The sequence below is a fragment of the Corvus hawaiiensis genome, chromosome 7 (genome assembly GCF_020740725.1).
Source record: "Corvus hawaiiensis isolate bCorHaw1 chromosome 7, bCorHaw1.pri.cur, whole genome shotgun sequence".
Lineage (NCBI taxonomy): Eukaryota > Metazoa > Chordata > Aves > Passeriformes > Corvidae > Corvus > Corvus hawaiiensis.
In genome coordinates this window covers 25250589-25278474 of record NC_063219.1, presented here as the reverse complement: position 1 = coordinate 25278474, position 27886 = coordinate 25250589, and the positions used below count along the sequence as shown (strand labels likewise).

The 27886-nt window shown below is 55.2% G+C and overlaps 1 protein-coding gene across 15 annotated transcripts in view; it reads right to left on the bottom strand.

The window, feature by feature from the left end:
* Nucleotides 1-157: 157 nt before the first annotated feature.
* TNS1 (tensin 1) overlaps nt 158-27886 on the bottom strand; it is a 66341-nt gene continuing 38612 nt past the window's right edge. For 7 of the 15 annotated variants that reach the window (XM_048308761.1, XM_048308763.1, XM_048308765.1 and 4 more), the window contains 17 exons: nt 25626-27326; nt 23157-23237; nt 19232-19410; nt 18842-18980; nt 16407-16499; nt 15455-15490; nt 11935-12145; nt 10260-11128; nt 8817-8903; nt 8066-8197; nt 7562-7654; nt 6802-6879; nt 6628-6699; nt 6380-6548; nt 6043-6111; nt 5663-5695; nt 158-4620 (listed from right to left, as the gene is read on the bottom strand). In XM_048308761.1, coding sequence (XP_048164718.1) covers nt 4476-4620; nt 5663-5695; nt 6043-6111; nt 6380-6548; nt 6628-6699; nt 6802-6879; nt 7562-7654; nt 8066-8197; nt 8817-8903; nt 10260-11128; nt 11935-12145; nt 15455-15490; nt 16407-16499; nt 18842-18980; nt 19232-19410; nt 23157-23237; nt 25626-27326 — 4187 coding nt within the window. In that variant the 3' untranslated portion in view covers nt 158-4475. The remainder of the gene's footprint in view (nt 4621-5662; nt 5696-6042; nt 6112-6379; nt 6549-6627; nt 6700-6801; nt 6880-7561; nt 7655-8065; nt 8198-8816; nt 8904-10259; nt 11129-11934; nt 12146-15454; nt 15491-16406; nt 16500-18841; nt 18981-19231; nt 19411-23156; nt 23238-25625; nt 27327-27886) is intronic. The other 8 variants (XM_048308764.1, XM_048308762.1, XM_048308766.1 and 5 more) reach the window with 8 other exon arrangements.

Sequence of the window (27886 nt, the reverse complement as noted above, 5' to 3'; positions counted from 1 at the left end):
GAACAGGGGGAACGACAGCCTGGAGAAAACACAGCACCCGCCAGCTTTTGATTTGGGTTTGGGTTTTTTTTTTTCCCCTGTGCAAAAAAAACAAGAGCATTTATTCCTATGCTCCCTTAAATTTCAAGATACATTTCCAGCAATCCAAACACCAAGCTGGCATTCCAAGCAACAGTATATTTTATATAACTGGTTCTTTTTTTGTTGTTTTTTACCACTTTATAAAGCCATACAATGAACTGCAAAGAATCCAACATCTGTACAATGGGAAGACAACAGCGGAGTGACATTCACACACGGACATGGTGCGACCGAAGTCATCCTTACACGCACGACAACATTATGGGCATAAAGATACAAAATATAATGTATTTTTTTTCCATCTATATAAATACACAGAAATGGGCAAGTCTAAAAGTTTGAAACTGTTTGTTAACACTGATTAGCAAATAAATCTGTAACATTCCCAAAGTAACAAAGACAACAACAACAACAAAAAAAAAACCCCACGCATAACACGGCGGCACAGGATCCGCCAACAGAAACGTCATATTGCTTCCTTTTTTTTTTTTTTTTTCCTTTTTAAGGAAAAGAAAAAAAAAATTAGTAACCCCAAACCAACCTCGCAATTTGCAAAACAAACGAACGAAATGAAACAAGCCCCTGCGGGCTCCTTTGCTGTCTGATCATCCTGCCTGCTCCAACGGGAAGGGTTGCCTTTTGTTGATGCTGTTGTCTGGAGTTTTCGGGGCAACTGGTTTCTTTACCTGCCCGACCTGCTGGGTGGGGATTTACTTTGCGCTTTGGTTCAGGTGGTTGAATTCACTGAAAAATCAATGCCCAGAGGCTGGGTTGGGTTTTTCTCCCTACCTGGTTTGTTTTCCATGTGTAATTTGACCAGGAGGCAGCCAGCAAATGTTGCATTCAGAGCAACCCCAAACTCTGCTCAAAACCATGAGCTCCGCTGTCTCCACCAGTGATGAGGGGCTGGTGAAGACCATTCAGTGGTGCATCCCATCAGCAGTTGATGACATGGATCATCTCCCAAAATAGTTCCCAGGGGCAGAGCCAGAGGCAGCCCCATTGAATGGGAACCCCATATTTCGTGCATTGCAGGTGCCACTGAGCGGGACAGACAGCAAATTACCTCCCCAGGGAGCATTTCCCAATAGACAGCAATAATGACAGCAAAGGCAGGACGGGCTTCTCCAAAGAACAAACTGACACAAAAAGGGCACGTACAATAAATTTACACACACACAAAAAAATAATATATATCTATCTATATATATGTGGGGAAAAGTGCGTTTTTAAGGATATCTTTGGCAAGAATATATGCAGTTCTTTGTGCAGGAAGGAGGGATGTGTTTGTGTGTGTGTTTGTGTGTGAGCGAGAGAGAGATACCATCCAGCTGCTGACAACGGCAGTGTGATTACAACGAAACATATGCTGGGCTTAACTCGTGCAAGCTCGAATCTCAAATAGCATGACTGCACTTAAAAAAAAAAGAAAGAAAAAGAAAAAAACCCAAAAGAGTATTTTCTGTCCCTTTCATAAGGAAAAAATATCAACACTAGGTCCCCATCAGCCCCAGGACCTGGGCAATCCTAAATGCTGCTGATGGTCTCTCCCGGGGACAGAAAGGGTTGTTACACCTTAAAACCTTATTTTAAAAAGGAGCTAAAGGGAAACAAAGTGCCTTTAAAGGGAGCTGATAAACACCCGGCTACATCATTGGAAGGTGATTAGCTGTGTGTTAAAAAAATAATACAATTATCAGATGATTTTGTTAGTGTTTGAGATCTGGATACGGTCTAAATTTTCAGCTAGTGGGTTAGTGGGGAAGCCATAAGAGGCTCAGGGCCCGAAGCAGGCGTGATGCTATTGGCAGGTATCTGCTGGGGTCGGCTTCTACGCAACATCTCTGGGGTGCTTAGATCTGCTTCATTTGTATGGGGAGAAAAAGAGGAATGGGAGTTCCAAGCACCAGTTTCCAAGGCAGCAGATTAAAATAAAATTACATTATTATCATCTCTTTTCTTAGCAGTGAGAAAACCAAGTCTGAAAAATAGAGGCTTTCAAAAATATATCTTTATATATCTATAAACACAGTGTTTTCTCTGATGGGTGAATGGCAGGGTGAGGAGATTACGGGTGAGATCGTCTCTTGTCTCGCTTGAATTTCGCAGAAGGAGGGAATCACTTTTTGGAAATATCAAAAATTAAAAGGTCTCTGCATCTGTGCGGCCAGGGAGCCGGGGAGGGGGAAAGCCCCCCCGGAACCTCCTGTCCCACCACCATCTCACAACCAACTCCTCGTTACCCATCCTGTCACACTTCAGGACATCAGTACAGCCTCTGGCCCTGGCAGCCCTGTCCGGCCGCCCACGCCGCTCACTCCCCCTCACACACACACGCGCGCACACCGCACACACGCACCGGTCACACACGGCCACCCCGACACAGGGGCCCCCGCCTCTTCCCCCATCTGTATTTTGCCTTGCTCTGGATTTTCTTTTAACATGCAGGTGTTTCCCCAGGGCAGGGGAAGGGGGGGATATAGTGGGGGAGATATGATGCACAGAAAGCAATATGGCAAAAATAAATATTTTTGGAGTGTAAATTTAACCTTTTTTTTCCTCCTTAAAATTCCATTAGCTTACAGTATTTTGTCAGTATAGCTTGCATATATACTATAGCTATCAAGGCAAGGGTGGTCCACGGGAGACAAGCTCTCCGGGGGACTGCAGTGCTACGTTTCTAATTTTTGTCCCCAAAAGACTATCTGGGCTACTTTGCACTGAAAACTTCACCCAAAAAAGCCCTCAGGGGGAATATTTGCAGCAGAGGGCTCAGTAATGACCCCACAGCTCCAGCTGGACCATTCCCCCTACCCTAAACCTGCACATGTGACCGAAGCATCCTCTGCCCCCTCCCCAGCACCATAGAGCTGGGACCTCCACCTGCTGCACCCTCACCATGATCTCTCCTCCTGCAGTGGCACAGGGGCCCTCTGCCCCTCTCTCCACCCAACTTGCCCTCCTCACCTACCAAAGCTAAGGGAAAAGCTGACAGCACTGAAATCACTGCAAAACTATGGTGCATTTTGAGGGGCATGAGCCTCCAGCCAGATGGTTTTGGGGGTACGCATGCGTCAACTGGGATGGCTCTCAGAGGACCTGTTACCTCCCCACTGAGCCAAAGCTGCCCAACCACTGCAGGTCCCTTCCTTTTTTCTTTTTTTAGTTTTCTTCCTTCTTTTTCTTTATTTTTTTTAACGTGGCCTCCAAAACAAAAGGAGAAAAAAGCGCCTGAGTTACTTGTAGTCATTCGCCTTTCGTGCAACTTGAATGTCCATGCAATTTAAAAACCGCTTGCGTGTCTCCGAAGAGCTAGATAGGGGTAGCCACGGGTCTGCTGCTTCGCACAGGGAACCCACCCGTGCCAGCATCCGCTATTATTATAATCATTATTATTATTATTACAATTATTCCTTTCTTTTCTGTTTTGCTTTTTTTGTGTTAAGAGTATGTGACAGGCCGCAGGAGAAAACTGCCCAAGAGGACTAGTGATGGGAGGGAAAAGGGGAAGATGGGAGAGGAGGTGACTTTCTGCATCCTCCGGGTTCCTGGGGAGTATCCACCTTCCCCAGGCGCAGGGCGGCAGGAACCCTCACACCTCCTCGCATGCTGGGGGGCACAAGAACCCCTGGGGAAATGGAGAAACACCGCGACCCCCTCTCTGGGTGGACTCACAGCCTCTCACCTGTGACTGATGCTGGGCTGTGGGTCAGCAAAGGTCAGCCCATGGCCAAGCTCCCCACGGATGGGAAGGTTCAGGACCAATTTCCCCATGTCCCCAGCAAGCTGCCAGGTCACAAGCAGGTTTTGGGGGAAGCGCAGGGACCAGTGAGGACCCTCCTCTGCAGCTGGACAAGGAAAGGTTTCTGAGAGCATCTCCTCTGGTGTCCTATAGACCCAGCCCATGTTATTATCTCCTACAGGTCAGTTCAAACACACAGCAGATGGGGCTGCTGGGATGAAGCTTCTTCCATGGGTTTTGCCAGTTGCCTCTTTTTTTTCCAGATGGAGAACACCAGTCATGGTCCCGCATTCAGTCCCAAATGGAAGTCACCACTTGAGGCTGTGATGCTGAAAGCTAGGAACACGCCTCTCGCTGCCGCCTTTGCTTTGGTCACCTTCCCTGCGATGGGACATGCATCCTGTCTGGCGTGACTTTTGTGGCTCTCTTTTGTGGGTGCGTGGTTTTGGTTCCTCTACGTGTGTGTTTAGCTTGTGTTGAGTTTTTACGGGTTTTGTTGGGGTTTTTTTGTTGTTTGCTGTTTTCCTCCAAAATTCCAACCCTTTTCCCCCCCCGATTCACTTCCCTCTCCCACAATGCACTTCCTCACACTCCTTCTCGGATCAGCTCCAAGTCCTTCTCCAAAATTCAAGAATCACCCGCAAGTGCCAGCTCATCTCTTCTGGCCGGAGCCAAGCATGACCCTGGAGACAAAGTTGACGATGGCTGCAGCTGGCTGGTCTGGGTCCAGCTCAGCAAAGAGGTGGCAGATGTTGTCTGTGGTGCTCCCTTGCTTCCTGGCCACAAAGCCAAAGAGCCTGTGTGGGGAAAAGGCAAGAGCCTCAACAAGGTTTGCCAATACTGCTCTCACAAAGATTACCACCACCCTCTTCCAACATGGTCTTGGCCCTCTTCCCCTCTTTCACATGCCCCTCTCACAACACAGAGGGATACATCCCAAACCAGCCTGCATGAAGGCCCACCTCCTCTTCCCTTTGCTGCAGTTTCTTTGAAGGCCAGGTTTCAATCATTTCTTGACCAAACCACCCTTGCTCTGAACACTTCTGCCACCCTTCCCAAGTTCGTCCCCAGGAAGGGGCCTTCCAGATGATCACAGCACTGCCTTGGTTTAGCCTCTTGAAGCCAGAAGTGTGATGGGCTGGGCATTGGGGTAGACCCTCTTGGAGATGAAGGCCATGCAAGGACACAGGAAGCTAAGTGAGACCATCTGGTTATTTCTGTCTGTCTCCCCCCTGATGAATAAAATGTCCCTTCTTTTTTTTTAATTAGAATGTGCAAACTCAAGTTATAAATACAGGGGGAACAGAATGTGAGACAGGCCCAGGCTACGGCATTTCTAATTGGGGAGGGGAAATACCACAGCAGCTGGACATCCTAATAAAAACCCCTTTGCTAACACAATGGCTAAAATTAGTGGGAGCTGGCCCCTGGAAATGGGTTCAGTCAACAGCTCTGTGTTCCCATGGGTCAGGACAGGAAGGACAGGAAGGACAGGAAGAAGAGGAAGAGATGACCAGCAGCTCACAGGCCATCAGCATAACCCCAGCTCTGCTCCGTAAGCTGGTTCCCAGTGGCTCTGTCAGGAGAGCTTCCAGTTTGGTCAGTTCAGCAAGACACATGCCTGCTCTGACCAGCAATTTGGGGCTGAAAGATGCATCCAGAGTCCCCAAGACCATACTCTCATGCTTGGGTGAAACACTCCTGCAGTGAGGAGCTGAGCCCATCTCACACACAGCCAGGATGCCCTGCACAGGGCATCTCCCAGCCAATGCCCAAACAGGCAGAAGCCACCTCGACAGCAGCTGGGAGGAATCTGCTGGAAGCACAGAAAGTACTTACTTGGCTGGGCCACTGCCATCAGTTTTAGTCCACCTGCAAGGAAAAGAGAAGGTGTGAGGGATGGTCCCTCCTGCACCCCACAGAGAGACAGGGCCAAGATGGGGACCACCACACCAATGGTGGAAGGCCAGTCTGGCTTTGCATAGGCTTGGCTTTATGGAAAAATGATGCACCTCTCCTTCAGCATGAAGGTGCTTGAGACACCAAAAAGTCACCAGAAGAAGCTGGCACTCCCCCACAGTATCCAAGGGGACCTAGCATTCCTGCTCTCCGCAAGAGCAGGGGAGAGAGCAAGCAAAGACCCTGCTCCAAGCATCCCAGGAGGCTACAGGAGTGAAAGGGGCAAGGGTCACGTGCTCCCCCCAGGTTAGGGCACTCACTTTCGTTCCTGGGGATCCAAGTCACAGAAGGTGACAGTATTGAGGGGGTAGTGTCTTCGGAAGAACAATCTGAAACACAAAGCAGGGAATGTCAGGGCCAGGGAGGCTCCACCACTCTCCCACCACAACCCAGCTCCACCAGCCCAGGGAACACTGCCATAGGTCTCCTACAGGATGTTCCAAGAGTCAAGGACAAATCCCAGCCATGTCCATGACCAGGCTGATGCCATCCCAGGGACATCCTTCACCAACACACTTCCTGAATCACAGCCCTGTTGGCTTTGGGAACGAGCCAACATTGGCTTTTGGCCAGATATGTGACCATGGAGGCTCTTACTTCCTCTGGTTATCCGTTAAGGTGATGCCTTGTGCGGAGACTTTGAAGTGAACAATGGTAGCTGTGGGCGTGGGGTCAGCCACCAGCGTCTCAGCAACAGCCTTCGAGATGGCCTGGGGGCCTGTCAGAGACTCCATCTCCACTGAATTGATGAAGAGGACGTTGCAGGCTGGAAAGGGAGACAACAGGCATGGGGTCAGCCACTACGCCAAGCCATGTTCACCCCACGACTGCCCCTCTCAACTCACCTGCACCCTGTTTGAGGAGGTCCGTGGCTGAGTTGGTGGCTGACATAGAGTCTTTCTTTTCCTCCATCGGATCTAGAAGACATGGGATGGTTACTGGTGCTCCCTGCTTGGAAACCTACCCCCTCCCTGCAGGTTGTGGGGACAGATGCAATGCCTTCTGCTCCTTGCTCTTACCTCGGTCAGGAATGACCAGCTTGCAGGGCAGGGCCAAGGGCGTGATGGAGTGCTGGTACACCAGTGCCGAGAGACAGCCTGGGGAGAGAGGGAAGATGGTCAGCATAGGGCCAGTGTTGCCAGATGAAGAACTGTTTGCACCTGCTGGGTTAATACAATGATCCTTTTGAAAAATCATTAGGCTGTGGAACTGCACAATCCAAAGTACGATTAACCATTAACCAAGGAAAGGAATAAGAAACTCCAGCTTTCCCTGATTAGGTCAGCATTGCCCTGGGTGGATGGAAACAGGCTTTTAGGTGGGTTTCTTCATTAATGGTCCTAATGCCACATGTGGCAATTCCTCTCACTGAAACCACCATGTAGCTCTCCACAGAGGGCTCAGGGAGGGGACAGAGATGCCAGGGCCACTTTAGGAACAACAAATGAGACAAAGGTCTTCGTGCTGCTCCTCAGACAACATTAGCCATGAGATAAATGAAAGAAGGGGAGCCCCCGCCCTCCACCCTGCCCAGCAGCATCATTTGTCCTACATGTGTGTGTAGACAGGTATGCACCTATGCATACAGGTACATTTGTGTGTTCTCATGAGTGTGTATGAACTTAGAGGCTCCAAATGCCCACAGGATGCAGTTACACAGGAACAAGAGGCAGTTAATAGGCTCTCCCAGACACCCAACAGTTCTGCTTTGACAGTCTGGCAAAGGCAAGGCTCTCCCAACCCAACCCCGCATGTGGGAAGCACACTGGGGCCACTTACCAAAATTAGGCTCATTGGGACATCCTTTTAGTTTCACACCTCGTGAGCTAGTCTCGATGAGGAAGTGCCTCACCAGCTCATTAGTCAAATCTCCTGGGAAGAGATGAGATGTTTTCACACCAGAGCCACCCTCCTATTACTATGCAGTCCCATTAGGAAACCAGTGCTCCAGCTCAAGGGAGGGGTCCCTAACACGACACACACCCTCCTCAAACCTGCCCCTTTGCACAGGGTCAACCCCAAGCCAAGCTCCCCCACAGTGTTGGTGGGCTGGAGAGGCTGTGCCCATTTCATTACACCAAAGCCCAAGACATAGGTGCTCCTGCGCCCTCCACAGCTCAGGGCAGAGGGTGTCTGGTGCCTCCCTGTGCCCTGGAAGGCAAGGATCCTGCCACATCGGCACATACCCAAGGGCATGACTGGCTCAGCAGCCCCAGCTGCCCGCTCGCCCCGGCTGAACGATGGAAAGCATCTCGGCGTGGGAAGGAGAAGGGCACACAATACCTTTCTTGTTCTGCTGCATGACCGTGGGAGGCGGAGAAGCGACTTTCATGGCGAGGCCATAGGCTCCCCGGAAGGAGTGGCTGTCTCGGATGATGAAAGCCCCCGGCTCCCTGTCCTTCAGCAGGGCAATGGCTGCAGGAGAGAACGGCAGAGCTCAGAGATGGCATGGTGAGAACCAACACACCCTCAAGACACCAGCAGGTGTGGGTTGGGATGGGGTGCCCCAGCTCCACACCTCATAGCCAGGCACCACAATGTTACCGCCCCTCCTGCATGCCTGAGTGGGTTGCCAGGCACAGGCTCATCTCCCCCCACCCCCATCGCCCTTGTGTGCACATCTCCTTGCCTATTTCTGAGCAACCAAGTACTGGAGAGCAAGCAGGAGCCAAGGGCCAAATGCTGGGACCATGCCCCTGAAGGCATCCTGCTGCCTCCTCGTTCTCCCTGCTTATTTTAGCCATGTTTCCAAGATGCCTCTGAGCATTATCAACTCAAGATTTGGGTGTTTTGCACCCCAAACTGCAAACATAGACCCACTGCACACTCCAGGGACTGGAGCTCCTCTCCAAGAGGAGGTCTGACGAGCCCACATCACACAAACCTGCAGATGAATGGGGCTTCAACCCCCATCTGCAACGGCCTGAGCAGCCATTATTCACCCTCACTCTCAACCCAGTCCATAAGGGAAATCCTTGCTAATCCCTGCGATCCCAGACACACCCCAACTCCTGACCCTCTGTCATCTACCTACCCTGCTCCCTGGAGATGTCTGGTTTGTACCAGTACTTAGAAGTATCCTGCACAAACTTGACATTGGCACGAGTCTCAGGACTGATGTCTGCAGGAAAGGGAAGAAAAGACAAGAAAAAAGTTAAAAGATGCTGTATCTGAAACCCTACATCCAGCCAAAGCATTAATACATCCACCTCCTTTCAGACCTGCCACATTGCACTAACCTCAACCCAGTTCCCCATACCCAGACAGGCCGATAATCCCCTGGAGCTTATGGGGCTGCTGGGCATCTAAAGCTAAATCCAAGCTCAAGGGCCCTCGAAGGGCTGTGCATCAGGTGAGCCTCTTTGGCCCACAGCCACAGACAAAATGGGAATTCTTCATTTTAAAGGAAGCTGGCCAGGTGAAATAAAAACTGTTGGAGGAAAGAGGTATGTCTGGAGGTGCTGGGGAGATCCTCTGACTTCAAAGGACCTTCACTGCTCTCTAATGTTAAAGATTTGGCTCACACTTCATAAAAATAAATTTCTTCCCTTATCTTTGCTCTGTGCAGAAGAACTGGACGGGTCAATCCACCCTGGGCAAAGCAGCCCCAGCCCCAGCCTGACTGTGCCTTCTTCAGTGCCCACCAGTGGCACAGCCTCAACCGGAGCTGGTCCTCTGGCCATGAAGCTGTCATTTACTCAGGCAACATTTACAACCACCTGCTTTCCAAAAACAACCAGGCATACAACCGATAGGATTGGATAGCATCTCTGCTGGAGACATGTTATCAGCCCTCTGCAGTCTGGTCACCTTCGGAGAGGCAGGGGGCTCGCTCCCCTCTCCAAGCTGCTTGTTAATTGTTACAGGTTTTAATTACTCATGCTTCCCCACTGGGAAAGGTCCCTGGCCACAGGAATCACGGGGCCAGGACGAGTGCCAGCGTCCCCACAAAGGGCTGCCCGCTCAGCAGAGGAACTGGCCCAGCAGCTGGAGCCACCACTGCCCCACAGCTTTATTCCCCTGGTCCTATCAGCCCGATCTTGGCGTCACCAAGGTGTCTGTAACAGGAGCTGGCAAAAGTGTTCCAGGCAGGACAGCACCCAGGGCACGGCACCATTTGAAATGAGAAGGCAGCACCGCAGCGGGGTCTCAGCGGGGTAAAGTCCACTGGGAATGAGGGCAAGAGGTCAGTGCATCCCCACGGCAGAGAAAAGTCGTCTCCAGGAGCTTTGATCTCCCCATACACATCTCTGAGCACTGTTTATGCCAGAGATGCTGGTCGGTGTTTTTCCTGTTTGGATTTGTCAGAAAGCGCAGGAAATGGCCCAAGCCCCAGCGGTGCCTTTGGTTTGCGGATGGACAGGAGGGGTAAATCAGGACATGGCTGCAATCCCTTTCCTGACAGCCAGCAAGGAGGAGGAGGGGAGAGCCTTGAGTAGGGCAGGGGGACACAGGGACCTCCAAGAGCATCCCTTACCTGGCATGGAGAACTTGGAGAAGTCCGGCAGAGTGTGGGAGAAGGCAACGGCGCTCCCACCGCTGGGGCTGGACATGCCGCTGGAGAGGGGTGAGGACATCTTGCCGTTGACAGTGGCGTAGTTGGGGAGGCTGTTGGAGCGGTCCCCAGCTGACATCCGCCGCTTCTCAGGCAGCGCAGGCTGCGACGTGGGGCTGCCCTGGCGGTAGGCAGCCGAGTCTGGGGAGGAGGAGTGCGGCGTGCTCGTGCCGGGGTAGTATGCTGGGGAGACAGGGAAGGACGGCGTGGAGGGAGGCTGGTAGCCAGAGGAGCTGCTCTGCCGAGACAGCGTCAGGTGCCTTTCCTCCGGGCTGGAGTAGCCATACAGGGGGCTGCCAGGGGATGTGGCTGCTGCTGATTGGTGCCTGGACAGGCTGGGGCTCCCTGGTGGGGCCACCAGGTTGCCATGGGCCACCACAGCATGCCTGCTCAGCCCAGGGCTGCCGGGAGCACCACTCAGGTTGGGGTTGATGGCTCTTCGCCCGAAGCCAGGGCTGGGCGGTGTATTCGTAGCCACTGTCCGGTGCAGGCTGCGGGGGCTCCCTGGCAGGGTGTGCACCCCCACCACATTGACCTGTGGCTGTGGCCGAGCTTGGGGTTCTGGCTGGAGGCCAGCTCGGCCATCAGCGTAGTCGGGGCTGCTGTATGCAGAGCCCGGGACCCCTCCTTGGACCATTGCAAAGGAAGATGGAGACGAGTTTTGGTAGCTGCTGTGAGCAGAGGGCATCTGCAAGCCAACAGGTGACCGGTACAGGGGCTCAGCAGAGGCATGGGGAGGCGTAACCGTGCCATGGGGGCTGCCTTCTGATGGGTAGCTGCGGAGGGAGGCCCTGAGGAGAGACGAAGAAAAGTAGAATTCAGCTCCACCACTTGTTCCTGCTGCTGACTGGTACTGGCACCCTCCTGCATGTGGCGCACAGGGAAACTGAGGCACGGAGCCCGGCAGCTACTTGGTTGTCCAGAGGCAACCATGGGATGGGTCCTGCCAGCTGCATGAAAGCAACCAGAGGCAGCTTTAGTCCCACCATGAAACCCAGTTCCATCTCAAAGTATGACCTTCTGTGGAACAGAGCCTTTTCCCAGCTCTGCTCCCAGCAAACACCTGATTTATTCTGCCCTGCCAGCCTGTGTGGGTGCAGAACACCTCGTGGGCAGGGCGGACAGGGGACAGGGACAATGGCTCCATCTCACCCTGGAGGACTCAGGCTCAGCCTAACCCAGGGCTAGGAATTAGCACAACCCATCCCTCCTCCCACTCCAGGGGACACCTTCCCAGTGAGAGGCTTCTGAGGTCCAGTAACCACCAACCAACCAGCAGTGACCCAGATTTGTGTTCTCAGGGCACTGAGGTGCACAGCTGGCCAGGATACCCAAACCCTGCATGGAGAGATGCGGGTCTTTGCAAAGGCAGTTAAAATGTGGGAGCAAGCACCATCCCTGGAGATATTCAAGAAACAGCTGGACATGGCACTTAGTGCTCTGGCGTAGTTGGCTTGGTGGTGTTCAGTCAAAGGCTGGACGCGATGATCTTGGATGTCTTTTCCAGCCTTAATGATTCTGTGATTCTAAACCTGTGCACCAGGCAGGGTTCAGCCCCAGCGCCACCAGTCCCTGGGACCTGCACCCACTGCCTTACCCATCCATGCTGTGAATAGGGCTGCTGGTGGAGACAGGGCTGGGGGCGATGAAGGAGTTGGAGAAAGTGCCATTCCTCGTGGGCACCTCTGGGCCTCCGGGCTGGGCAGCGGGCTGAGCAGTGGGCTGGGCAGCAGGCTGGGCAGCGGGCAGTGTCCCTCCCCTGCCCGTTGTGGCCGTGCGGGCCACTGACTCAACATAGCTCCTGGGCTCTGTGGCAAAGAGAAGCAGAAACAGATGAGCCTACAGCTTGCATGGGAAGAGGACCACACCCTTCTCCCTGGATCCACATTTCATGCCAGTGAAGGTGCCTGAGCTGACCTCCTCCAGCTGAACATTTCCCTCTACCTCTTCCACCACAAGTTGTGCAAAAACACATCTGGCTCATTCAGGATCCTTAAGTTGCTTCAAGAATGCTGAAGACCCCAGCCAGGGCACAGGAAACAGGGTCACCGTTTTCCCTGAGGGGACTGGAACACGGGACCACGATCCCTTTGCATGCCACAGCCCCTTCACCCTGCTCTGAGTCAGCGTCCCTCCCACCCAGGATGCCACAGGGAACACGTCCTGCTCCCTGCTCATCCACAGCCCCTAAAAATAGAGCCGGTGACTCTGCCCAGCCCGCACTGACTCACACAGGACTGATGACGATGCCCCGTGGTCCCTGCCCTCTGTGGCCCACCTCTGCCAGCCATCTCCAGCAGCAGACCAGAGGGCAACTCCAGCTATTTCCACTGCAGCATCCAACACTTTCACTCCCAGCCCAGCTTGAAACCGGAGCCCATGAGCACAACCAAGAAAAGCAATTTTCCTTTAGAGCCGCCAAGCTGTCCCGTGCCAGGAGCAGCAGTCTGGGCTGGCCATTACCAGCCATGCCAGACACCAGACCCAGTCCTCTCTCATACCTTTCCCCCTACCTCCTGTTCCACCCAGGCTGGTCCCCATCCCTATGACAGCCCCCACAGACCCCACCAAAGGCTGCACCAGAGGAACAGGCTGCAGCTTCAGTCCCATTCCCCCAAGCCCTGCAGCCGTGTCACACCTCAGCTTGCCCTATGCAAGACCCACTGGCATCAAATGCTATGGGCTGGGCAGCCTTGCAGGTCCCTGGCTCCAGGCTGGCCATGCCCAAAGCAGCTCTGCAGTAGTAATTAGCATGACAAACATTATTATTGTTATTATTAGTCATAACAGCTGGGCTCTGGCTCAGCCTGCTGGCAAGCTGGCCTGCTCACAGTCAGCAACGCCAATGCACAGCTCCACGTTCAGAGCTGGAGCAGAGACATGCAAGGAAAAAGACTGTCATAGGTCCCACTCCTTCCCCCGCAGCATCTCTGTGCCCCATCTGTGTGTGGAGAGGGGAGGAGGAATCCCTCCCTTAGGCTGATGTCCCTGCTCAACCCCAGGAAAGATCTGGGCCAAAACCAGATGATGGACCTCTACACAGGCTGGGTACCAGCATCTAAGGCAGGACATCCTGAGTGACAGGGATGAGGCACTGCCCAGGGCAGCTGCAAGAAATTCATCGCAGCTTAGGTAATTCAATTAATTCCACAGCTACTCACTTTTCCCCTTCCCAGCTCCCCAGCCCAGACTAAAATTAGCCAGACAGTACATATGAGTCAGCCTGCAAGAGGTTAAGACCACAGGGCTGTGAAAATGCCAGCCCCTCCTGAAAAGGCAGCAGCAGGGGGCTTGGGGGCTGTGCCAGTGAGGTGTGTGGCCATGGGCACAGGTTCCAGTACTTTGATTCAATTCAGAACAAGAGAAATGAAAAGAAAAGTTAGGAAGTTTCAGGCAGGATTTTTTTAGGCTGAAAAATCTGACCTTGCCTCCTTGTGTTTTCTTGTAAGGGACTCTGGAGATGGGAAAATGGGTGGAAGAACAGAGAAGTTCTGAGTCACCAGGGAGATGGGCATTTGTTTGGGAATCCCAGATCTGAGCAGGGCTGCGCTGTGGCCAGAAATCCCCAGTGCTGCATCTGTGTCAGGCTGTTTTAAAGCCTCCTCAGAGCTGACAGCCACATCCAGAGCTCCCACACTGCCAAAGCATCTTCCAGCCCCATACACAGGCCAGCCATTCCAGCTGGGATCTGCTAGGCAGAGCACGGAGGGGCAAGGACCCTCCTAGAGTGTGTGGCTGAGTGCAGAGGGTCCCAAGCCAGCAGTGTTAAGCCAAAATATCAGTCCCTTCTCAGAACCATAGATTTAATCCCCAAAAATATCATTTTATCAGAGAGGATGAAGCAGGGCAAGAGGCTCATGGTGGCCACTCAGCCTGGGCAGTGCAGGGTCACTGGACATCCTTGCTTGGGAGTCAACCATCATGCAAGCGGACAGAGAAGCAGCACAGCTTGAGCTCCTGAGGGTTTAGTGGGAAGGAGAGGAGAGGCAATGTATGAGTCTCTGGAGGCTTAAAGCTGGACAGAAATGGTAAAGCTTGGGGGAACTTATGAGGGAAAAGCCTGATTTTATCCCAGCTTTGCTTCCTTTAATGTATCCAAAAAGCCATCATTGAAAAATCAGTTCTGAAAGCAGAACGTTTCTTTTCAAGGAAACACTTTCTCCAGTACTACACAATGTGCAGGTTTGGGTTATGTGCATTTTGAGAAACTTCCAAGGAGAAATGCTGACGGCTGCTAGGGCAAGAGGAAGCACCGCACCCACCAAGAAGAGACACCCTTTCCCCAAAACCCATCCTGAACACATAGTTCCTCATCCCAGCTCTGAGGGCCCAAAAATTCATTAAAGGAGGAAGCAAAACCACCCAACAACCGTTACATAGCAGGCAGTACTCCAAGGAATCACAGCCACTCCCAAAGCCTCTGTCTCCACACAAGATGTGCCATCCCAGAGCCCGCAGTGCCTGCACCATCAGCACAGCCACTCTTGAATTGACGTCCCAGCTCAGCCCCATCCTTGGCATCCCCAAAGTGGCACAACCCAGAGACAGGAGAGGTGGGAGGACTTTGGGCAGCTGCCTGGCTGGAGGAAGATGTGCACCAGCTGCCGGTGCTGCACCACTGCCCAGCCGGCTGAGCCGGCAACACACTGGTGGCCTCTGCGCCCGCTGACCTTTTGTGCTGCACTCTGGTTTATTTTTCACTCTGAATGACAACAGCAAAGCCAAAAGGGGAGGGCAGGAGACTAAAACTGGGGCTGCTGCTCCCAGATGCCCGCCAGGCTCTTCCAAAGCTGGCCGTAGCGTGCCAGCATCCCCAGCGTGCTACCAGTAAGGATGCCACTCGCTGACAAAGAGCCCTCAGTCCCCACAGATGACTGCCACACAAAATACAGACCTTCAGGTCCAACTTGGACACTGAGAAATCCTATCAGGACACAAGGCATGATGTGCCCCTCCTCTAAAGGGAGCAGGACAGGCAAGACTCAGGCTCCTACATCCCTGAGGGACAGCGCAAGGGAAGGCTGCTGGAACAGACACCAGGGCTTGCTCTGAGTCACAGTCCCAACAGTGAGGTTGCATGAGGAAGAGAGAGACAGAGAAAGAAAAGCCTTTCTTACCTTCTTCAGAGTCACCGCCTGCTTCCCCTTCTAGTTCTGAGGGACGGAGGGGCAGGGGAGTGATGGGAGTGGGAAGAGGAGGAAGGGAGGTGCGAGACAGAAAGAGAAATCAGAGTTAAGCAGCTCTGCCTTTCTCAGGCAGGGGCACATAGAGCACAAAGGAGCGCCCCACACCTCCTGACACTGTGCTCTAAACTGAAACCCAGCCTCAGAAACCCCCACAGTTCACATCAACATCCCAGAAATTATGTCCAAAACCCAGGAGGCTGGTTTCAGATGAGAAAGAGGGAACAGTGCAGCAGAGAGTGACCAAAGGGCTGCTCCAAGAAGCCCAGCAAGCACCAAATAAGCATCAGCTCGCCCTTAAAGGCAGAGGGAGAAGGGTCTTGCAGTGTGAGCTCAATCAGCCTGTTGCCCCCAGGCTCAGATGGATTTGGGGAGGTCACACTCAGCCCTGAGCTGGTTCAGGAAGGGGCCCTGGGTGCTGGGAAGCAGTGAGGTCTGGCTTGGCAGGCTACTTCAGGACACATCCCCAGGACGGTAGGGCCTTTGCACTCAGGGACTGCTGTCCAGGATGGAAAGAGCTCTGGATATTGTTCTGGCTGACAGGCTCAGCTCCCAGAGAGCAAACTGTCTCCAGCTGTCCTAGAGAGGAGAAGGAATGTAGGGGGTGGGAGAGGGAAGAATATGGGGCTGGGCAGGAAACAGGGCCACAGGGTTATCTAGCCTTCACCGCTGAAGACCTTACTGTGCTGAGCCCCCCAGGGCAGCACCAGCATCCCCCACGCTTACACAGTCCCAGAGTCCCCACAAAAGGTGACAAGGACCCACATGGCCACCTGGCGCCAAAAGGGAGGTGGAAGTGCCTTCTCCAAACTAGGGACACTTCCGGGGTATCCTCACAGACGCCCCCACAAAAAAATCTGTGTGCAGTCCCCGTGCCCACACTCACCTCCCACTGGATGCAGCAGGATCTCAGCCGGGTTGTGGGGTTTCAGCCCCAGTGCTGAGAGCGGGGTCTTGGCCAGGCCAGGGGGAGAACGCACTGTCAGCACAGTGGACACAAGTGGAGTGTTAGTGGAGGGGTGGGAGGTGACGCTTCAGAAAGGCTGGAGCTGCCCACAGGTTCCGATGTTCCCATAGCCCATCCCAACCACTGGCTGCAAGGGAGGGCTGCTGAGAACACAAGATGCCCTAGTATGAAGCAACACCCTGCAGAAGGATACTGATCCCCCTCTTCATTTGGGAGAGGACAGAGGGCAGGAGGTGACTGGGAACAAGCACCCTGCCCTATTGCAAAGCTAGCAGGATGGAGAAAGGGGACAACTCCCACCAGGACAGGCCCGGACCCCATCTCCTTCACCATCCCCACAAAGTCCCAGCATAAAGGCATGAAGCCCCTTTCATTTCCCCTATGTGAGCAGCCATCCCAACCCAGCTCTCCCACACCTGAACTCCTTTCTGCCAATCCCCACGTCTGGCCAAGCTGGAATCCAGCTGTCCCAAAGCAGCCCATCACCCCCATAAACGGGAAAGAAGGACTGCCAAAAAAACCCTGCCCTCCAGACCAGCTCAATGGGTGGGCAAGGATGTTAACACAGAGGGGTGGCAATGTACATGTGAGGTCTGCACCCCTGTGCCCAGACAAACACACCAGGAGCAGCTGCATGTTTGTATGGCTATGGTATGGATGGCGGTAGGGTTTCACAGGGCAGGGCAGACCGCCCCACGCAGATTGCACCTCTTCTCCCCTCCTACCCACTGGGTTTGCCTCATCTCCCTGACACTGTATTTTCCCATACCAGGGGAAACCTCAGGGCATCATCTTCAGCAAGAGGGACCAAAGGGCACGAGCCTCCAGCAGTGTTCGAACATCTCTGACTGGCAGCACAGGCACAGGGCCTGTGGCGAGGCTGGGAGGCGGTGGGTGGTGGGAGCTCCAGAGGAAAGCCAGACCCTTGCCCTGAGGCCAGGTCCGCCCAGCAGCCTGGGGCTGGAGCAGCCGAGCAGCCAAGTCCCTGGGAAACTAAGATGGCAGCACCTTCCCCAGTGGGTGTCTGATTTCCTCAAATCCAGCTGACCCCAAGGCACAATGTCAGCTCACACCTCAGCTGGCTGATGAGCATCAGGATCCTCACAGGGCCAGGAATTCTCCCAGGACCACCATCCCCCAACAGAGAGGAATTGCTCCTGTATCCCCCAGGGCCACTTTGGCAAAGCCTGAAAGCTGCAGCTTCAAGCTTCCCAGGCTTCTCTGGCTGACACTGGATAAGCAGCACGGCCTTGGGGCCACAACCCCAGCCAGGCTGTTGCCATCACCTCTGCAAGTGACTCATCCCCCAAAGCCACTGACCCACTGACAAAGGAGCTGCTGCTGCCCCAGGGCCAAGCTCTCAGTCCCCAGGAACAACAGGGCCATTTCTGAGCTGCCAAGCACCCCTACGATGCTCCCACACTCGTCTCCTCCTCCCAAGAGACAGGGCTCAAACATCAGAGGAGTGCCGGGAAGGAAGAGCAACAGTACAGAAGGGAACAACCCCAAGCCCCACAGGCTGAGCTGTGGGGGGGGGCAGGTGGCTTCACTGCAACCAGGACATGGCATCAGAGGGGGCTGCACTCAGCCCAAGCATCCCCAACCCTAGAGTATCCCTCAGCCTTCAGCCTACAGAAGCGTTTTAGAGGATATGGGGGGGCTGCCATCTTTTGAATGGGTTTCTCAGTTGACCGGCTGCTCCACTGCACTGCTCTGGCCTGAGTCAGGCTGTGCCGACGTGTGGCTGCTCCTCAGGGTTCGTCGCTCAAGCTGGTCACACAAACCCAGTCCACACAAACCCACCGTGAGTGCGTCAGGGTTAGTCAGAACAGAGACGCTGCACCGGAGGAGCGGAGACAAGCTGCACACAAAGGGCATGCATCCCAGCCTTTTTCCCCTCCTGCCTTTGAAACTGCGAGCAAGAAGCGACATGGTGTGTGAGTCTGCCCTCCTGATCTTCACTCTCTCCTGGCTCCCTCCCACTCACCCGCCACAGCAGTCTTGCTTCTCTTCATGCCATGCCGGCAGGAAAGATGGGGAGATGCAGGACCCTGATGGGGTGAAAGCATGCCTCTCTCCTCATCCCACCTTTGGATCCCATCCAAAAACACCCCAGTGAGTGGAGGGTGGGAAAAAGCCAAGATGAGGGTGCCAAGCATGGGATGCTGAAGTAAGCGGGATGCTGACAGCAGCACGGAGTGGCAGAATGCGGAGGAGAAAGGAGGATGGAGATGAGGAGTGGTTAAGATGGCGGTGGGTGTCTGGAACCTGGAGCTGTCTGACCCTTGGCAAATTTCTGGCTTGCCCAGAGCCACCCACCGAGCCCCTCTGCCTCCCAGAGCCATGGCACTTACAGCTGTTGGAGTAAGGGGTTTGTGGTGACACAGGGAAGGCTGGGGTGGGGGGAGAAATCTCACCGCCGCTGGAGGGTGGGCTGGTGGGGGAGGCACCCTCCATCTCCTCGAAGGCTTCCTTGTAGCTGTGGAGGTGAGGCTGGGGAGAGCAGAAGAAAGGGTCAGTCCCGTCCCTATGATGGGCACAAACCTCTAGGACACCCCCAAGGAGAGGGGGCAAAGAGAAGGGTTTCACCTCCTCCCTGCTAACTACCACCACCACCACAAGAAGCATCATTGATCCCCAATGCAACAGATGCTGTGAATGCTGACCAAGCCATCCCCCTCCCTGGAGGCATTTGTCCCCAGTCAGCCACCCCCCAACCCCAGCACTCCTCTACTCCAGCCCACCTCCTTGGGCCTCCCTCCAGGGTTGGCCGCGATGGTGCTGACCACCTCAGGTGAGAGGACGGTGGGGCTGCGGGGCGAGCTGGGCTCTGGTGAGCTCTTCTCATAGTGGCTGTCACTGGGGGTCCGCTTGCGGGCAGGGACAGCGCTCTCCTCCAGAGGCTTCTCCCGGGACTGCACCCCTGCAGGGCAAGCACAGGGTGGTAGAGGGGTGAGGAGCTGCCAGCTGAGATGGGGACGAGCAGGAGATGCTCCAGGTCTGACCTGAGAGGTCTCAGCTTCAGAACTCAACTGCATCAAACCCCCAGACCAGCATGGGTAGCTGGAGCAGATATACCCTACAGCAGCGACCCCAGACCAGGTGATAAAGCAAGACAGGGTTGTGGCTAGTGGCTGAACTGCTGCACTAGCCCTCCCAAGCACCATTAGACTTCCAGGGACAACCTCCAGCAGTAGGTGTAAGGGGCAAGAGCATCCTGAGATTAGCCCAGACAGCCCAGCCCTGCAGAGCAGGGAAGTAACAGGGCCTCCTGACAGCATCATAATGGGAAAGGACCAGATCACCCAGCACAAGGACAGCTGGATTCAACTGCCTCCCTGCTCCCACAGCCAGATGTGGCTTCAACCACAGCAGTGGAAAAAGTCTGGTTTTGTGAGTGCCCAAGGCAGAGGGAGCACTGGATCAAGAAGAAAGAACCCAACAGAGGAATGGTGCAGGGAACCCTAAAAAACCACTGCTGCTCTGTCCCCAGTGCAAAGCCGTTCTAAAAGGAGAGATCAGCGTCTCCCCTCCATCTCCCCCCAAACCTCCTTCCCAGGTCCCAGCAGTATGAGCCACCAATGTCCACAGCCTGGGGGGAAGAACAGAGTGAGCAAGTCATCACAGGAGAATGGTTTTCTTGGGCTGTGGAGATCCCCATGGGCTGGGATAAAGCCCAAGAACACAGACAAAGTTGGCACAGGGCAGGGGAGCTCGACTCTCCCAGCACCTGACAGTGCCCAAACACACTTTCCATCCCACCTCGCCTGATGAAGAGGTTAATCCAGGCTCATGGATGATGGTGCCAGGTTCAGTGCACAGCAACCCCACAGAATATCAGGGGCACGGCGCAGAGCCCCGTGGGACTCACTCCTACCCACTAGCAGAGGTGACAACACTGTCCCCTCTACTTTTCCCACAGAATCATTGAGCACTCATGCTCCCCTTGGTCAGCATATTAGGGAAGAAAAAAAGAGAAAAAGGAGAAGAAAAAAAAAAGGAGAAAGGCCAGCATCACGCTCCAGGAAGTGCACTTTTAAAACACCAACTCCTTTCCCACGGGCTGGCGGAGGAAAACCAGCCATCAGCTGCTTCCCCTCACTCCCCGGGGCTCCGCATGGGACCCACGCCTCACACCCGCTGACCTCCCCTCTTCACTGCTCGGCACACGCATCTGAGCTTTCCCGGCTCGGGGAAAAGGCTGGGAGCGGGGAAAGGGCTGAGAGAGCAGGAGGGAAGGAGGTGGCCTGGGTGCATTTCTAAATAACCAGCCCAGTGAATGGCAACAACAATAAAATCGCGGCTCGGGGGGAGAGGCGGCCAGGCTGCGAGGCGGGGGACGCAAGCCAACGGGGCTGGCTCCAGCCGCGGAGGCGGCCTGGAAAATTCCACTAAGAGCAGCTTTGAAACACAACTCCCGATCCCTTCTGCAGGTGCTCACCGGCACGGGAGATGGCCATTAAAAAGAAAGAAGAGGGGCACAGAGAGGGTGCCTGGGAAGCTGCCTTGCAGGCATGGGCAGTATTCCATAGGGCCACCCCGTATCTTTTGTCCTGCTCTTCACTTTAAGGAACTGAAGCCTGCAGTTGTGAGCACAGGGAGAAACAAGATACTGGGAAAAAATAAAGCAAACTCTAATGTTTTCTTTTTTTTTCCTTCCATTTTGTGCACTATGGGTTCTCCTGAACACTGCAGGAGCATCACCAGGAGCATCCCTTGGCCCATTCCAAAGTGAGCTGCAGGGCCCGAGCACTTCAGAGAGGCAGGGACTGGCTCCTCGAGCTGTACATGCCTGTCTTGCTTTGAATTTTCCATTTGGGAAGCACTAACCATGGCAGATTGATGGAGCCTGGCTATCAGTGCACATCACACATGTGCAGCGTGGGACCCCCTGCTCCATCCCCAGGGCTTCACGTCACCTAACCACAGGGTGCTGGATCTGGCCCATTGGGACACCCAGGAGCTCAGCAAGCTCTGGCTGCTCCACTCCCCAGACACGGAAAGCGGCCGGGGCCACAGGGAGGGGAGGGAGGAGAAGGGAAAAAAGGGACTCATTGTTCAGGAGCGAAGAGTGGGAAACTTCACAGGCCGCCCGGAGCAAAGCCTGGAGGAAACCCAGGCTCTGAGCACGGCTCCCCCGACCCCCTGGGTGATTTATGGGATGGAAACTATGCTTGAAAAACAAACTCTCCTTTCCCTAGCTTGCTTTGCCCCCTCAGCAGACATACAGCCTCCCTTAGCCATGGTACTGTCACTGGACTCCCAAGGACTCCCTGGCCGAATGCAGGATGGCAGATTCCTGTTCTCAAAGGGGGAGCAGCAGCCTGCACCCCACTCCTCACCCTCACACCCAACACCTGTGGCACTGTCACTCCTCTTGTTGCTCATTTAAGTACTTAACCTAGTACCAACCACTGCCCTCAGACTCAGCACAGCTCTAGGGCTGGGGAAGGGCAGGGAGCACAACAGCTGGGGTGGCAGGGAGCACAACAGGAGGGGTGGCAAACCCAGGTAATTTTGCAGCTGGGGAGCCAGGTTTTTAGGCCAAATCAGGAGGCATCTGCTTTTAGGCCATGAGATGCTAGAACTACTGCCAGGCAGGAGCCAGGTGATATCCCCAGGGTGGACAGGAGAGAACAAAGACGCGTCCCAAGGCTCTTGGGATCTGCACTCAGCAAATAAAGCCAGACAGGGACACACAACACCCAGGGAAGAGAGATACAAACTCATTCCCTGCCTGCATGAGGAACAGACATTATCCTGTGCTGCTCCGCACCAGAGCCCAGCTCACCCAGTCCCAGCACAGACTACTCCCCACCTCCCACCTGATTACCCCAAATGGGCACGATAAAATACCTTACTCTGTGCTGAGGGCTCAGAGGGTTCAAACCTCTTTGGTCCTCCTGGGGAGAAACCCACAGCGCCAGTGGGGAGAGAAAGGTCACACAGAAAGCTGGTGACTCCCCAGCCCCACTCCATCTACCACCTTCTCCTTGCCCTGGGACAAGCGGGTGCACAACAAGCACCAAGCAGGCCACCAGCACGCATCACCCGGGGCAGACTCACCTCCAAGGAGCAAAGTCACACTGCATAAAATGTAGTCTCAGCAGCCCACACCCTCCAGCTGCAGACCAACCCAGGGGGATCCCTAAACTGATGTAGGAGAGACCCTGCTGGGCTGACAGCTGATTAAATCTGGGTTCTGTGGAGCTGCACCCCAGCCCTTCCTTCCCAAAGGGGTGAGGCCATGGTCAGGGCAAAGCCTGGAGGGGATTTAGGAAGGGTCCAGAACTGGCCCAGCAATGAAAACCCCAGGCTTGGATGAGATGCAAAACCGAGCGTGGGCAGGGGAGTCTATATCCAGGGCCAGGGGCTCCCCCATCACTGGAGGAGCTCAATGGGAGCTCTGACCATCACTCTGCTGAGGAAAGGGATCAATCCTGCATGGAGATGATCTCCTGAGTCTCCCTCCATCCCACATCCATGCAACACACAGATCACTCAGCATGCAGTGATAGAGGAGGAAGGAAGGATGAAAGGGAAGGAGAGAGAGAAGATGGGAAAAGGAAGGAAGGATGAGAGTGAAGGATGCAGGAGAGGGAAGAAGGATGGATGGGAAGGTTGGAGAACAAGGAAGGAGGGGAAAGGAAGGAGGTGGAATGAACAAACCAGAGAAGGACCGTTGCTGGTTCAGAGGAGGACGGGGGACTTTGGTGCTCTTGTTGAGTTCCCTGAGCTTGGCGTTGTACTCTGCCAGCATACCAGGACAGGGAGTGCAAGGAGGGTGGGAGGTCACAGAGGACAGACACAGTCCCCCCACAGAGAGAGGAAGGGGCACACAGGACAAATGCCACAAGATACAACAGGGAGAGAGAGAGAGAGAGAAAAGAAGAGAAAATATTAGCTGGGGTCCAGCAGATGAGTCTGGGGTCATTTGGGGTCTCAGGGAGCTCGGCCTCTGCTTGGAGCTGCTTTTCCATCAGCCAACTTGCCTGGCTCCAGGCACCACATAAACCCACATGGGAAATCAATGGTGCCTCCTAGCCATATATAGCCTTGTGCAACACTACAAATGCCCCATCACCATCCCCTCAGAGATTGCACCATGCAGGTCCCCTCCACCACAGAATGCTCAGGGCTGGGACAAGAAGGGGTGACCCCAGATGCCTTGCTAGGAGATGAGAGGGACTTAAAGGATGACAGGACCACCTCCTCCCTGTGGAGAGGTGCTGGGCATGCCAGTGCTGCCCTGTGCCATCTCTTCCCCTTCATCATCAGCGGGAAGAAGGAATGGGAGCATTTCCCCACCAAGAACAGAGGAGGTGTGAGATGCTCCTCATCTCTACGCCAGGACATGCAGGCAATTTATAGCAGCAGGGAATGTAAACAAACATGTCCATGCCCCACTGTCCCTGCTGGCCGTCCCCTCCCAATGCTGGCTTCAGGACACCTTGTTCCTGCCAGAGGTCAGGCCACCCGCCTGCGCTGTCCCCACCTCAGCACAGACAGCCCAGCTCCAGCAGAGACAGGTGGCCACAGGCTGGGCACCATTCCCCAGATGCCTCTCTCCTCCCTGAGAAGCCCAGTAGCCGCAGGGGCATGACAGTGACCCCAGCCCAGCCCTGAGGACCTGACCCCAGGGTTGGGGGAATGGATTTTTCTGGTAGACACCATCAAAAATCCATTTCCCACACACTGCAAATACTCTTCCTCCTCTCCTTAGAGCTGTCCTCTTTTGCAGCCCATTTTAATACTTCATATGGGGCGGCAGGGGAGGGCAGGCATCTGCTGCTTATAATATTAAGTCCAGACATACAGCATAGTTTGGGCATCCGTGTCTCCTTAGGTTTGTTTAAATTCTTTGCAGAAGCCCCACAACCCTTTGTGAATCTGATCTGGATCACTGAGGTCAGGTTCAGACGGATGCAAACTTCCTCCAACGACTCTATGACCCTCCTCATTTCCATTCCTGCCACGGGCACCCCTCCTGCCCCCCACCCTGTGACTCAGTCCCCACTCCTGGGAGGTTGATGCTGTTGGATTTTTCCAGCCAAGCCTTTTCCCCCTCCCTCTAATGCCGGGCGAGTTTCTGGACTGAGCACAGAGTTGGAAGGGACAGAGCTGCCAAGCCCCAGCATCACGAGCTGGCCCACAGCCCCAAACCTTTCCCAATAGTCGCTCCACAATTGAACAACTGCAACCAAAGCAGTGGGGAAGGAGGGCACCAAGCTGCCACAGTGCCATGGCACCTTCTTCCAGGGCGGCTGGGACACTCTTGTGTCCCCTAAGCCCCTGAGCTAGAGCTGCAGGAAGGCAGGGCATTGGTGGATGCAGCTTCCCCTCCACAGCAGAGTTAATGCCTTCATCCAGCCACAGCACTGACACTCGGCCGTGCAGCCAGCCAAGCACCAAACCCCTCTGGCAGGGAAATGTCTTCCGAGCCCCTGAGCACTGCCCCATGGCTAGGTCCAGATTCAAACCGCCCTGAGCAAAGCTGCACAGAATTACAGCTTACAGGCAACAGCCTAGTCCCCACTCCAGCAGCATCACAGCTGCCCAGGGAGGAGGTCCAAGCACTGAACTTAGCAATCCAGGGGGGAAAGCAGAGACTGAAATCAGGGATGAGAGCAGCTACATCAAACACAAGGCAAGTTCTCTGCTGGGACCCTACACCAGATCACGCTCTGGGCAGGGAGAGCACCATGCCCAAGTGGGGTACAGGCAGGATAACCTCAGCCAGAGATGAAAATATTTTCTCAAACTCTGCATATTCTCCCCAAAAGAAAGAAATCCCCCCAGTGACTGGCCCTGCCACCAGGGATGGACCAGCCCTGTTACCCCAATGGGGTGAGGATGGGGGAGATCTGACGCTCTCAGCCACCCCTTCCCACCTCTGGGCAATGCTGCTGCAGACAGCAAGCTGCAAAGGAGGATCTCAGCAAAGAAGAGCAGCCCAGGCTGCTCCCCTGCCCTGCACATCTCCATGGCAGGTGGCTCAGTCCCAAGCCCAGATCCAGCACGAACAAGGAGTCTCTGCATCACTTATCCCCAGCTCCACCATGTATGCCACCCCCACATGCTCTAGCACCTCGGGACATGCGATCCTCCCCATCCCCCCAAGGAATCAAAGAATCCTACCTGCCACCCTGTGGGCCACCAGGCCCTCCAGATTCAAGGGCTCTTCTGCCGACCTCGACAGGTCTTCATAGCTCTCCGGTCCCTTGAGGGGCGTCTGGTTTTGTGCTGGGACAGTGGGGGAAGGTGGGGAGGAGGTGAGTTGCTGCTGAGACCCCAGAGGGCTGTAGCACGAGGTGCTGAGTGAGACAGTGCCCATCTGTGTTCCACCTGGGGCGTGGCTGTAGCTCCTGGGCTCCGGCAGCGGTGCCAGCTGGTAGCTGTAGGGTGAATAGGTTTCCCGATACTCATGCACCCCATAGTCCAGCTCTCCGGGAGAATAGGCTTTGGCCCCGGGCTCGGTGACCACGGGGCTCACAGACGTGCCAAAGGACCTCGGCTGGGCCACCTGCGGAGCTGGCCGGGAGTAGAGACCAGCAATGGGCTGGGTCGAAAGGGAGGAAGGCAGGGATCCGGCTGGCTTGTCCTGACGGGATGTGGCAGGCACACTCTGCGACTTGTGGACAGCAGGTGCGAGGTCTAGCATGAGGACATCCAGTGCTTCGATGGACTGCTCAATCTCCCGGCGAGAGGGCGCCCGGGGGAATTCAGGCATGCTGTGGCTGTGAGGGGGCACCGTCTGCAGCGGGCTGGGCTGGGGGCTGCAGCTAGAGATGCTGGGGCTGTGGCTCTCCATGCCGCCCTCCTGCAGCCGGGAAGGTGGCCGGCTTCCTCCTTGCTGTTGCCAGGAATTCAAGCCCCTCTGCACAGCCTCCCGGCTGCTGGTGCTGCGAGCCGGGGCCTGGGGCAGCGCCGGGTTCACATCGTACTTGGCAGTGTCCACTGCCGGGAAGGACCGGGAGCGGTAGGTTCCGGGGTGGTCGTAGGCATACAGGTAGGGCTGGGAGCTGGGCAGTGGCTGAGGCTGGAGCCACCCTGGGGCATGGGAGCCTGGCAGGCGCTGTGGGTAGCCAGCCAGGTGCTCCTGAGTGGATGCCGAGGGCCGCAAGGAAGGCAGCGTGTCATGGAGGTGGTGGCCCATCAGGGTGTTCTGGTTGTTGTAGGGGTAGCCACCATTGGAGAGCGGCTCAGCATCGTACAGCCCCTCCTTCAGCAGCTTCTCAGCCCCATTGCAGCTCGAGGGGCCATTGGGCAGCGACGACAGGCTGCCCACCCGGGGTGCTTCCTGGTAGCCGGTCTCACTGGCAGTGGTTGTGCCATCCAAGGAGGAGAGCGTGCCCAGGCTGCCCACGCTGTGCCCGTCCTGGTTGGGCAGCTCATCATCCAAGATATCCGTCTCCCGCTCGGCCACCAGTGCCGCGGCATTCCCATTGACGTGCACCTGAGCCGGCACCACGTGGCGGCCCGGCATGGCGGGCAGGCGTGCCGGCACAGGGCCGGGCACGTGGTTGTGCATGGGCGGCGCACTCTCCAAGCCAAAGCCAACAAGGAGACGATCCAGCTCCTGCTTCTCCTCAGGGCTCAACACCGCCTGGCCACTGGGTGCCCCGGTCACCCCCGGCTCATCAGTCCGGTCGGTCTTGGTGGAGGCGGTGGAATTGCCCGAGTCGCTGCTCACTGAGAGTGTGTGCTCGACGTGGTTGGGTGCTGCCGAGAGCGGGAGTCGGGCAGCGTTGACGGCACCGGTGCTGCCGTGAAGGGAGTCTTTCTTCTTCACTTTAGCGTAGAGGCTCCCATCCAGGGGCCCTTGCGTGTGCCCAACTTCTGCAAGGGGAGAAACGAACACGAGACCCCAGATCAATTGCTGGCTCTCTGCACGGAGCTAATGGGTTCCATTAGCTGGTGATTTCGATTTCTTCCGTGTGCCAGAACACTTAACGACCAGCATCCATGTCTCCTCGGCACCCTCCACACTCCCACCGGCGCCACCATGCAGAGACATCGGAGCCAGATCCTCCCCATCCCCATACCCCCACAGCCCCCCGATTTGCACGCAAGCACTGCCTGCTCCCCTGGGATCCACCAAATATCCCCTGCCCTACTTCCAGGCATCATTCCTGGCAATTCTTCTTCATGGTTGGGAAGGGCCGGGGCTACCCACACAGTCAGCCATCGCTGCTCCGCAGGGCTCATCCAGCCCCAAAGGGCCACGTGGCACCAGGGAGGCAAAGAGGGAGGGTGAAGGAGATGCACCACAGGCCGTAGGAGGACGGGTGGAGGCAGTCAAGATGTGGCCTTGCAGCTCTTTGTGTCTCCAGCTGGATGGATGTACTCATCCCATGGGTGAAGGACAGATGAACCACAGACCCACCTTCCCTCTCCCT